General features: G+C 42.1%; 1 protein-coding gene across 5 annotated transcripts in view; it reads right to left on the bottom strand.

Annotated features, from left to right (window-relative positions):
* TBC1D1 (TBC1 (tre-2/USP6, BUB2, cdc16) domain family, member 1) overlaps positions 1-13,409 on the bottom strand; it is a 227,872-nt gene that overhangs the window by 45,577 nt on the left and 168,886 nt on the right. For all 5 annotated transcript variants that reach the window (XM_010852415.1, XM_010852416.1, XM_010852418.1 and 2 more), the window contains one exon: positions 4,409-4,594. In XM_010852415.1, coding sequence (XP_010850717.1) covers positions 4,409-4,594 — 186 coding nt within the window. The remainder of the gene's footprint in view (positions 1-4,408; positions 4,595-13,409) is intronic.

Raw genomic sequence — 13,409 nt, 5'->3', positions numbered from 1 at the left:
CTCAATGCAGTTGAGTTTGAGCAAGCTCTGGGAGTTGTTAATGGACAGGGAAGCCTGGTGTGCTGCAGTCCATGGGGTCACAAAGAGTCGGACATGACTGAGTGACTGAACTGAACTGAACTGAACTTCACAGATAAGATACTCCTCTGACTGCTGCCATCTCTTGAAAGCTTAGGAAGGGAAGGAAGGCTAAGGGGCTGGGAGGCTGAGTAAATGACACCCAAACTTGTAGAGATTTTAGAAAAACTACACTATCTAATTCTTTTATAACAAACGTAGTATTTGTTTAACCAGGAAAAAAAAACTTTAAAAAAATATCTTCAATTATAATTCAATTAAAACTCAAACTTCATTGTGTTACCATTATGCAGATAACCACGATGATGTGCAGAGTCAGACATCCTGGAGTGAAGTCACCTGGGCATTAGGAAGCATTACTACAAACAAAGCTAAAGCTAGTGGAGGTGATGGAATTCCAGCTGAGTTACTTCAAATCCTAAAGGATGGTGCTGTTAAAGTGCTGAACTCATTATGCCAGCAAATTTGGAAAACTCAACAGTGGCCACAGGACTGGAAAAGGTCAGTTTTCTTCCCAATCCCAAAGAAAGGCAATGCCAAAGAATGTTCAAACTACTGTACAATTGCACTCATTTCACACGCTAGCAAGAGGATGTTCAAAATCCTTCAAGCTAGGCTTCAACAGTATGTGAAGTGAGAACTTCCAGATGTGCAAGCTGGATTTAGAAAAGACAGAGAAACAAGAGATCAAATTGCCAACATCTGCTGGATCATAGAGAAAGCAAGGGAATTCCAAAAAACATCTTCTTCTACTTCACTGACTATGCTAAAACCTTTGACTGTGTGGATCACACAGTGGAAAGGACAAAAGAACAAACTGTGGAATATTCTCAATGAGATTGGAATATGAGACCACATTACCTGCCTCCTGAGAAACCTGTAAGCAGAACAAGAAGCAACAGTTAGCACTGGACATGGAACAACAGACTGGTTCCAAATTGGGAAAGGAGTATGTCAAGGCTGTATACTGTTACCCTGCCAATTTAACTTCCATGAAGAGTACATCATGAGAAATGCTGGATTGGATGAAGCACAAGCTGGAATCAAGATTGCAGGGAGAAATATCAATAACTTCAGACATGCAGATGATACCACTTCAAAAGCAGAAAGTGAAGAAGAACTAAAGAACGTCTTGATAAAGGTGAAAGAGGATAACGAAAAAGTTGGCTTAAAACTCAACATTCAAAAAACTAAGAACATGGTATCCAGTCCTATCACTTCATGGCAAATAGATGGGGAAAATGTGGAGTTAGATTTCATTTTCTTGGGCTCCAAAATCAATGCAGACAGTGACTGCAGCCACAAAATTAAAAGACTCTTGCCCCTTGGAGGAATAGCTGTAACAAACCTAGACAGTGTATTAAAAAGCAAAGACATCACTTTGCTGACAAAGGTCCATACAGTCAAAGCTATGATTTTTCCAGCAGTCATGTATGGATGTAAGAGTTGGACCATAAAGAAAGCTGAGCACTGAAGGATTGATGTTTTCAAACTTTGGTGTTGGAGAAGACTCTTGAGAGTCCCTTGGACTGCAAGGAGATCAAACCAGTCAATCCTAATGGAAAGCAACCCTGAATAATCACTGGAAGGACTTACGCTGAAGCTGAAGCTCCAATACTTTGGCCATCTGATGTGAAGAGCTGACTCAGTGGAAAAGACCCTGATGCTGGGAAGGACTGAGGGCAGAAGGAGACAGGGATGACAGAGGATGGGATGGTTGGATGGCATCACTGACTCAAAGGACATGAGTTTGTGCAAACTCAGGGAGATAGTAAAGGACAGGGAAGCCTGGCGTGCTGCAGCTCATGGGCTCACAAAGTGTCAGAAAGGACTTAGCAACTGAACAACAAGTATCTGCAACATTAAGTATATGGGTCATTCCAAAAGCAATATAGTGCTGACCAAAACCCACAGTTGTGGTGAGTCGCCCTACTGTCCAGCATCAGGCTGCTCCATCATGCATAACTGGGGGAAATGGCCTTGCAAAGGGTGCTGCAGAGGACTGTGGGCCCATGATAGAGGCCTTGCATTTCAGTCCCAACACCACTGAAAATCAGCTGTTTAACTTTGAGGAAAGCACAATTCAGCCTCCAATGGTCAACGAGTAAGTGAAGTAGGTTCAGACAACAGGGTTTGATTCTTTCTTGGATGTAATGCTCCAAGAATAGTAATAAATATTTGATCCATGCATTCCAAAGCCAATAAAAAGCCTTAACCATGGGAAAAAACTCCTTGTATATGTTCCTCTAATTTCTTTCCCAAAGAGCATGCAATTCAGCCTGAACCCTTAATCAACTGCAAGTCTCTCCCAGCTGCAAAAAAAAAAATAGAATAGAATGATTCTAGTGAACTTCTGGCTGGTTTTTGTCAAATCTTGCTTTTGCATTTAATAATAAGGTTCTGCACCCCTGTAACCCCAAGAAAACCTACTAAATGTTTTTAGATGATTCATGATCAGGCTCTTATTGGTGATTATTTTCCTCAGCAATACAGGTACTGTACACACTGACACAACGCTTCCTAAATGATATTTAGGAAGTTTATTATGCTTTCACCACTAACGTATGTTGGACTTTATAGAGCTAAGGAAAGAAATAGACTCAAACAGTAACAATATGAGACCACACAGGATAGAACTCTGCTGGGTGAAATAAGGAAGCAGCAAATGAGGATGCCAGCAAGGGCTACTGAACTCAATGCAACACCTGGCAAGGTGTTCCCGGTACCTCAGGGAACCCTTCCCCACCCATTCTAGCTGGCCTGGTCATCACTTGCACAGCTTCACAAAAACTCTGCCTCTGTGGCAATCTGATCCTGTATCATCAACCACAGTCATGATTCCTCCCCACATTCCCAAGAAGCCAGCCAGTATCCTTTACATTTTATAACTACGTTCTGAGTTCCTGCAGCTGCCATCTGCAAGAAGACTGGATAGGATACGCGTCAAGGTTTATGGGCTACGTGATGAATATAATTGCCTTTCAGCTTTTTAACAAAAGTCCCAACCAACATCCAATGACTCTAAGTGCTCTGCTCCAAAGCTGTCATTTAGTTGATGGAACACTCAGTGATACCATCACTATCAAATCTCTTTTAGACATCTGCTTTTAGAATTACTTTCAAGAACATGCAACAAAATGATAGAAAAACAGAGTTGGGAGAAAACTTAGCATTCACTGCTATAAAATCCCCTCACCATGGAATCTCTTTCCACAGTAGCCTCATGGGACGAGCTGTCTTTCTCAGCTTCAATACTGGGTACTGGAGAGGCCATGGCACCCATGAATAGACCATTCCAACCATTCAACTATTCTTATCAAAAGGTCTTATTACTTTGTATTTGACTCCTTGCTTTTGGTCAAAGATGATATACTCATTTGGACAATGAACCTTATTCATCAGATTTGCTGTCTTAACTTTGAGTTCTATAAAAACGTTACAATAAAAGATGAAGATCTGCAGTCAAGGAGCAAGTTCAATGAAACAGGAAGTAATTCCCAAACTGCTCTGGACAGGGTCAGCATGTACAACCCTCTCTTTTAAAGAGTATGTTCAGATTTCTCAACCAAAATCCTCCTTATTTTACATTCAGGGAGCTCTCTGTACTCCAAGACCCATGTTCTTTCCATTATACTACCAGGGTACATAAAACATAGCTTCTCAGCTACTTTGAAAATAATACTTATTGATTCAAATGACTATTGGAATCAGGAAATGAACAAAATCTAAACTTCAGACTTCATGTCTCAATTTGGCACTAACATAACCCTAGAGCTGTTCTGAGCCTCAGTTTTCTCTTCAGGCTACTACCTAACTTCTGGAGTTGTCACCAGGATTAAGTGAGTCAGTCTATATAAAACCTGAATATCAATACAGGTAGAACTCAGCTAACCTGAAGTCTAGATCTCTGTTTTTCAGGTTACCTGCAACTCACTAAAAAAGTACAGAGTGAGGTTATGAACTGTAATGATTTATGTAGGATCTGTTCACACCTAATACCCAGGCAAAGACTACAGCAGAAGACAAAGCAGGGACAAAGAGAGAGAAAACAAAAGACACTTTTCAGAGAGTTAAAGCTGACATTTGAAGGATGCCTCTCAGAAGATTCAACTTAATACAATGGGTGCAATTATCATTAAATCTCCCGAAAGTAAAAGGTATTAACTTTACTTTGAAAAAGTAAAACAGGCATTTAATATGTACATTTATGTATGTTGGAGTACCTTGCTTTTTTTTTAATAACACCTCTATGTCTGATGTGTCTCACTTTAGAGTCAGGACCAATTAAACCACCATCAGGCCAGTTTAGTGTTAAAAAAAGAAAACCAACCTTGCAGTTTTTGATTTTCCTTCTCCATCCTGAGCAGCAATATCTGTTGTAGAATGGCCTTTTGCCACAGCTCCCGAAGTTCACGAGATGTTCTTTTCTTTTCCTCTGGGACCGGGCCAAAGGGTCCATCTTCACAAACTGGTTCTAGTGGAGATCGTGGGGGAAGTTCTCCCAACTCTGAGTAATCTGAGGAGGCAAAAGGACATTTCAGGATGGTCAGTTTTATTTTTTCCTTTTCTTCCTTTTTATTTATTTTTTTTAAGTGAAGTACAGTTGCTGTACAGTATTATACGTTGGCTTCCCAGGTGGTACAGTGGTAAAGAATCCGCCTGCCAGTGCAAGAGACGCAGCTTCGATCCCTGGGTCGAGGAGATCCCCTGGGATCACAGCATGGCAACCCACTCCAGTATTCTTGCCTGGGAAATCCCAAGGACAGAGGAGTTTGGCAGGCTACAGTTCACGGGACTGCAGAGTTGGACACAACTGAGCACGTACACGTTACAGGTGTATAATATAGTGATTCACCATTTTTAGAGGTTATACTCCATTTATAGTTCATACAAAGTACTGGCTATATTCCCTGTGTGGTACAATATATTCTTGTAGTTTATTTTATACATATTAGTTTGGACCCCTTATCCTCCTCCCCTTCATCCCACCTCCCCCTGAACCACTAAGTTTGTTCTCTGTGAGTCTTTTTTATTATATTTATTAGTTTATTGTATTTTTTGGATTATACACACAAAGGAAATCATACAGTTTTCATCTTCCTCTGATTTATTTCATTTAGCATAATACCCTCCAAGCCCATCCCTTGTTGCAGCAAATGACAAAAATTCATCCTTTTTTATGACTGAGAGGTATTCCATTGTATACATATACCACATCCAGAATGGCCATTTTTCAATAAAAAATTATATTTAAACATAGTCCCTAATCAGAAAATTCTGCTCATTCAGATATTAACAATGACATTACTAAATTTAAAATTCAAGTTTTACTATGAATTGAAAAACTACACCTGAGCCACAAACATCTAACAAGTTATACTGCTACATCAAATAGTAAGAAGTCACAGCAGCTGGGGAAATCTTCAAAGACACCTACTTTGTAAGGTATAATATTTTATCTTTTTCTGAATTAATGACTATGTGATTGATAACCACAGCAAACTTTCATATAGTGTTCACTCTGATCCAAATTGTTCTGCAGGTTTTATGTATGTAATTCATTTACCTCTCAACCACCCTAAGATGCAGGTATGGTAACTGTTCAGTTCTAAAGAGAAACAAATGGAAGCACAGGCAGTTACATGCCTTGCCCAAGGCCACACAGCTAGGAAGCAGTTAGAGCCAGGGTTGGAACCCAAGCAGTCTGGCTTTCATGTACATTCCTGACCACTGTATTATAAGGCTAGGTGCTTTAAAAGAAGATTAAAACTTTTCATCTTTAATTGCCAATAGTAACAATGACCATTAATAGTTCCTCTACCAAGCACTGGGCACCATGTCAGGTGTTTCATATGGACAGACTTCTTTCATCCTGATGCCAACTCCAGAAGGCAAGTATCAGCCTAAAGAGAAAGCTATGGCTCAGAGAAGCCAGGTAATTTGTCCAGGGTGAAACAGTAAGTTCCTGCTTTCTATATATACCCCTACAAGGGGCTTCCCTGGTGGCTCAACTGGTAAAGAATCTGCCTGCAATGAAGAAGATCCAGGCTCGACCCCTAGGTCGGGAAGATCCTCTGGAAACAGGAATGGCAACCCACTCCAGTATTCTTGCCTGGAAAATCCCATGGGCAGAGGAGCCTGGAGGGCTACAGTTCATGGGGTTGCAAAGAGTCAGACATGACTGAGTGATTACCACTTTTACAATTCAAATGTCTCTTATGACATCAATTTTCAAATTTCTATTTCTTAGCTGAAATCTCTTTACAGATCAAGAATTTGTACCTTTCCCAACTGCAGACATGATGTTGCTGGTGCAGTGTTACTGTAACCAATACCTTATAGACACACAGAGAACATCCCAGTGGCTCACCATGAAAGTAGTGATGAAGAGCTGCATTAAGTTCCCCTACAAGCGGACCTCATCTGACTCAGTGCATTCTTAACACATGCAGTGAAAAGCCTGTGCAGGCAACCTGAGCCTCACAACCACCCACCAGACAACACACTCTCTTCCATCCAGTGGCTCTAACACTATTCCATGTTATGTCTAATTTACAGAACAGTCATCACCATTGCCTTTTATCTAAAGCTGGGTTTGTTTTCCTGCTGTGAAATCATGCATAAGCCACAAAATGCTTAATTTCCTAATGTAAGTTGTTCACCTTAACTCCTCTTAAAAATGTTGGATTGAAAAAATAATAATAAGCCATTAAGAGTACTTATCACATTTTTATTTACACTTATTTCGTTGTGAGCCTATTAAACAAATGAACTAAAATTGTACTTTTTTGGAGGTAAGAAATAATAGACCATTTAGGAACGTTACAGGATGCTCAGTGTAATGGTCAATTTAAAAGCAGGAATCAAAACTATCTATATTGTATGGTCTCAATTTTGTAAATATTATGAGAGGCAGACATTTCAGTGATTAATAGGTCAGGCTCTGGAGTCAGGATGCCTGGCTTTTAATGGTTTTAATCAACACCCTGCATGTGTAGATTTTGTGATCTTTAGCAAGTTTCTTAACCTCTTTGAGCCTCCATTTCCTAATCTTTCAAGTGGGAATAATAGCCCCTCCCTCATAATGGTGTTACAGGGACTGAGTCAACACATACATACAAACCACCTAAAACAGGGTCCAACACACAGGAATATAGGGAATGCTACCTCCTATTGTTGGCTACCACATATTAAGGGCACACAAAAAATACTAGCAGGAAACACATCAAAATTTAGTCCCTCAACTGTAAGCTCAGAGAAGGTTAGAACTTTGCCTTCTTGTCCATGAGGGTCTGTCCAGCACCATGCAGTCCCTGGCAACCAACAGGTGCTTGATAAATAATAGCTGAGTAAGAGATTGGCAGGTTCTGGGTTTGGTGTGATTGCCATTCATCTTTGTATTTCCTGAAAGTTTTCTAAAATTTATAATAATAAACATTTTTATAACTGAAAATTAAAGAAAATACTGCAAACCTGTTCTGATTTAAATCAAAGGTTGAAAAAATGTTCTCTTGCAAAACACTTAGAAGACAACTCCCCTCTCACAACCTGTATACTTAAGAGGGGCACTCATGACTGAACATAATACAGTCTAAATTAATCTCGTTTTCAAAAGGAACTTTAGTCAGTATTATTAATCTTATTCTGCAGCACGAAATCTTCCACTTGAGCCCTTCTCTTTTTCTGTTCTTTGTTCTCTTCTTTCACCATCTTGGCTGCTGACACTCTGCTGGACCCTGCAGTTATGATTCAAGTTCTGCTTTATCTCATACTGGAAGTATTTACCCTTCCTCTGGTTCATAAAAGATTCTTGTTTCCAAAAAGTAATTCTTGTGAGCTGTCAGGGGTGATGCGGCAGGCGCAGGAGGGGTGGGTAGGGCCGAATTTCAGACAACCTTTACGTGTATATAGAAAAAAACCAGGGACCGCCCTGTCACCTGAGCATTCAGTGTACTGAACCTGAAGTCCCATCCTTAAACTCTACCAGTAAGATGAGGACTCAACTCTCGTGGTCTCCTTCCTCAAACCGCATCCTTCCTGTCTGCCACAGCCTTTCTCCTTTTCAGTGTCCTAAAGATTCCTACTATGTTAACTTTCAAATTGTGGGAGAATGAACAGGGCAGTGTGCCTCAAGCTGGGCTGATGGAACGTGTCTAGGAATTCTGGCTATTCGGTCCCCAGACCCACCTACTCTCTGCCAACTAGGCTGCCGAGAGGAACCACAGTCTACAGAAGCTTATGACACTCCAGGTTCCACTATTTTCCTATTCAAAGAAATCAGATTTGCAGAGTCCAAGCACTGTCTGGTGATGATGACTGTGAGGTTAAGACATAAATTGCCTCCCTAGGGTTCTCTGTAAAAAGCAGAGGCATTACTTTGCCGACAAAGGTCCATCTAGTCAAAGCTATGGTTTTTCCAGTAGTCGTGTTATGGATATGAGAGTTGGACTATAAAGAAAGTTGAGCACCAAAGAACTGATGCTTTTGAACTGTGGTTTTGGAGAAAACTCTTGAAAAGTACCATGGACGGCAAGGAGATCAAACCAGTCAATTCTAAAGGCAATCAGTCCTGAATATTCATTGGAAGGACTGATGCTTAAGCTCTGATAAGCTTTGGCCACCTGATGCAAAGAGCCAACTCACTAGAAAAGACCCTGATGCTAGGAAAGATTGAAGGCAGGAGGAGAAGGGGATGACAGAAGACAAGCTGGTTGAATGACATTACTGACTCAATGGACATGAGCTTGAGCAAACTCTGGGAGATGGTCAAGGACAGGGAAGCCTGGTGTGCTGCAGTCCATGGGGTCGCAGAGAGTCGGACACAACTGAGCAACTGAACAACAAAAGGGTTCTCTACTTTAGCCTTCTTTTTCTTTTTATTTATCACAGCTCAGTTTGTTGAGCTTTTACCATGTGATGAGTCCTTGGCACAGATAAGCCTGTTTGATTGTCAAGACCACTTTAAGAGGTAGGTGATGGTATCCCCTTTCTACAGGCAAAATAAATAAGGTGCAGTGAGGTTTTATAACGTGGCCAAGGTCACACCTCTGCTAAGAGTCAGAGCCACAGTATGAATGGAGATATATTTTCCTCCAAGTAAAAAATGCTTACCCAGTGCCTAACTTTCAGACACACATGGGTATCCTGCAGAAATGCAGATTTCGACTCAGTCAGTCTGAGGGGAGCCTGAGAGTCTGCATTTCCATCAAGCTCCCAGGGGATGCCACCACCGGTGGTCTCAAAACACACTTGGAAAACTGGGCTCCACACCACATTTTTACTGTTCACCCACTCCCGTGACCCTAGGTACTTATTATCATGTCAGTTCTTCCTTTTCTTTGGCTGTTCTATGGCCCATAGAACATAGTCCGTGTTGCCATCAGCTGCCTGAACTCAGGCTTTCACATGTGGTTGGAGCTCATCCCAATCCTGGTCAGGGTACCAAGGCCCAGTGCAGAACACAATGGATTATGAGCACTAGTGTGATCTAACTAAATAAAGGCTAATCCGCTATACAGTTCAGCAAATAAACCTAACGATTTACAGCAGGGTGTCTCACCGGCAGGACCACTGACACTTTGGGCTAATTCTTTGTCACAGAGGACTGTTCTGTGCATTACAGAATGTTTACAAGCATCCCTGGGCACTACTTACTAGAGGATAGTAATATCCACTCATGCCAGCACTAACAATCAAAAACACCCAGACAACACTAAATGCCCACTGGGGACAAGGGAGGACAAAATCACCTCCAGTGAGAACCTGAATCAGAATAAAATACCCATCACTTAGTCGCTCCTAAACCCTGGGAAGGGGTAAAATACCCCCTTCACCAAGTTTATTTTATGTGATAACAATTACTGGTGTTCTAATCTCTAACAGTTTTTAAAAATATACTATCTTTTGTTCATATTAACAGTAACCTAGCTACTAGTAATTTACAAAAAGGGGATAGTCAAACATTTGTTTATTATAAATGGGACCTGGCTAATCTCATCAATGGAAAAAGATCCAGATCTGGGACAAGGCTATATTTGGTGATCACTCAGGTGTGTGCATGCGTGGCTGGGGCGCAGCTGAGTGAGGAGTACACCCATGTATGCAGGGGTTGACTGGAATGGCAGGGTGAGGATAACAACATGAAAATGTTGGACAACTGCTGGCTTGCTTTTATTATTAGGACCTTGCTCTAATAATAAACATATGCATGAGTTAACTTGCATAGTTCCTAAGCTGTTGACACCAGAATTTGTTGAGTCCTTTATATGTACCCAGGATATGATGTGCTTGGTGGTCTGAGAGAGGCTTTGATGTTTCTAATATTCTCCAGTACAATGTGGGGACCTTGCTTCTGTCCTCGACTTACGTTCTTGCTGAGGGGCAGCCACCCAGAGGCTCAGGTGGAAGAGGGTGGCTTAGTGCAGAGAGGCAGAGCTGGCCGCCCCACCCCCAGGCCAGCTTGGTCAGTCCCTCTCTGTAAACCTCTGCAAACAGGCACACCTTCTGGGTTCCAGCCCCTCAGGGCAAAATGTGAGAAATGGCATTCACCTCTGATCAACCTAACTGCGGAAACCACAGGCACCGACAGACGTCTTCCTAAAGCCTGCAAAGCCACACAGCCACAGGGCTGCAGGAACAGGTCAGTCTGGGGCTGGCTTGTACTATTCTGACATCTCCTATAAGGACAGGATGGCGAGGGCTTAAATTATGTAGACGCTCAACAACAATAGCCTTCAATGGGTTCTAAGAATTGTTAAATCAGCCATAATTCAGGGCCCCTAAGAGACAGCTGCCTCTACCTAAATCACTGGCATAACCTTCTCAGTAGAGTCATAAACATGATCTATGCCGGTGTGTCAATACTGTTGATGCCAATTTGTTCTTCAGCTGCTCTGTGCTGCCACATCCTCTCTGCACACACACGTGTGGGGAAGAACGTTATGGAGGAAAAGGAACGTGTGTGCCTGGCCTCACACCTGTCCAGCCTCCGGCTCCGTGAAGTCCGGAATACAAGGAGGGCTCCTTTCTTGCAGTTTAACAAGACACTGATTTCAAGTTTGAACTGCAATTCTCCTCCTTTTAAAGACATGACATTAAATGATGCGTTAAGTACCCCTGTAAGAAAGAGGAGCTGCCAGAAGAAAATGAAGAGACAGACCTTCTAAGAGACAGTACTCACCAATATTCTGCTTTTAATTCTTATCCCATGATAGAGCATTATATAACTATCTCCATCCCTTTTGAAAAATCCTGATTTCCCATGCCAAAAGAGAAAGAAAATGTTTAAAATTCCAGTTACTCTCAAACCTCTGTTTTAACTATGTCCCACAGACCTTGGAAACAAGAATTAAAACTGAACATTTAATCTTTGGAGAAAAGTTAACAACAACAGGGATTAACACCTGCAACATCTGTTGTACCAAAAGCTGAAGAAAATTTCTTAGAAAAAACAAAAGGAATGTGTAGATTTAAGAAAGAAACAGGCGGTCCTTGAATGAATGCTGTCAAACTGTTTACAAAGTGCAAACCTCACCCCTCCCACAACAGAACACAGATGTCAGGGGAGCAGAGATATCGGCGGTCCCTGCTGTACTCCATGCCTGGGAAAACATCAGACACACACAGGAAAGTCACCAACAAATGAATTCATCTCTCTGCACCCTACCCTGACTTCTTTGGATGCTTTATGGAAAATAATTAAAATAAAAACAAACTTGCTATTTTTCTACAGTTGCATTATATGAGGTGGCTCAGTGGTAAAGAATTTGCCTGCAATGCAGGAGATGCAGTTTGATCCCTGAGTTGGGAAGATGCCCGGGAGGAAGGCATGGCAATCCACTCCAGTATTCTATCCTAGAAAGTACGTGCCCTGGAGAAAGGCATGGCAACCCACTCCAGTATTCTTGCCTGGAGAATCCCAGTGACAGAGGAGCTTGGCGGGCTCCGGCCCATGGGGTTGCAAAGAGTCAGACATGACTGAAGCAACTTGAGTACAAGAAAAAAGCATTTTTAAGAAACATTCATTTTTTAAAAACCAGTATTTTTAAGTTTTTGACACCTGCTACTAGAAATCCAGAAGCCCTATGATACAGTCCCTCAAATGTCAAGGATGACTGAGAGAAGTACACGACTGCTAAGAAATACAAAGGGTACAAGAAGTTTAGCAAAGAAAATGAATTTCTCCTGTGCATCAAGTCAAGGCCTTGGGCCCTGGAGCCAGATGTCTGGGGTCAAATCCCAGCTCCACCACTAACCTAGCTACTTAACCTCAAACAGGTGGTCTGAACACTTGACACTTGCACCCTCACATGCAAAATTTGCACCAGAGTGCCTCTCAGAGGATTAGCATGAGCATTCAATGTAGATGCTTCCCCGGTGGCTCAGATGGTAAAGAATCTGACTGCAATGCAAGAGACCTGGGTTTGCTCTGTGGGTCAGGGAAGAACCCCTGGAGAAGGAAATGACAACCCACTCCAGTATTCTTGGCTGGAGAATTCCATGGACAGAGGAGCCTGGCGGACTACAGTCCATGGGGTTGCAAAGAGTCGGACACGACTCAGAGACTAACACCTCCTGAATATGCAAGTGTGGGACGGGGAAGCCTGGCACAAAGGAAGCATTCGATAAAATATCAGCTGTCGTTCTTAATAACATCAGGTTGCTGGAACTGGTGGTTGTGCTTTAAGGACAAGTAATATTCAGATGGGTGGAAATAATAAGAGCCATTTCCTATAAGAGCAGAACAACAAGAAATGCAGGTGAGCATTATGCACTGAGCCATTCTGCTAATGACCAGACGGTGCACATACAAACAGAAGAATGGTCGTGCCCAGGTTATCGACAGCCTGACTGGTTTATTTATGTATTAATTAGTGGGAATGATGGAAGGATTGGGGCTCTTACAATTTCTTAAAAGAAAATTTATGTCATTTATGCATTCTTCAGCCCTGGAAGGATACCCCAGCCATCAGGGTATGCAGAGCTTAGCAGCTCTGACAAATGAAGGGCTATTATGAAACAATGTGGAGAAGTGCTGGGGTGGGGAAGGGAGTAAGCTCTAAAGACAGAACAGGGAGCCTACCTCTGCCTGAGATGGGGTGCAGTGGAGTGAGGGATGGAACAGGGAGGCAAACACACAATTTTTTTTAAGCAGCCAAGAAATGCAGAAACTGGAAACAAATGCAAGAGCCCTACATATCTCTGTCCCTGTGACTTCCCAAAGTAGGCATGTGGGGTTGAGTTTCCAAGGGTCTGTGAAGATGACTTTTGGACTCAGTCTGGTGAGGGGCTGTGACGACAGCTCATGGAGAAGCAAGAAGGCACAGGGTGAT

The sequence above is a fragment of the Bison bison genome, unplaced genomic scaffold, assembly GCF_000754665.1.
Source record: "Bison bison bison isolate TAMUID 2011002044 unplaced genomic scaffold, Bison_UMD1.0 scf7180017864310, whole genome shotgun sequence".
In the NCBI taxonomy this organism is placed as follows: Eukaryota; Metazoa; Chordata; class Mammalia; order Artiodactyla; family Bovidae; genus Bison; species Bison bison.
This window is presented reverse-complemented; position numbering and strand designations above follow the sequence as displayed.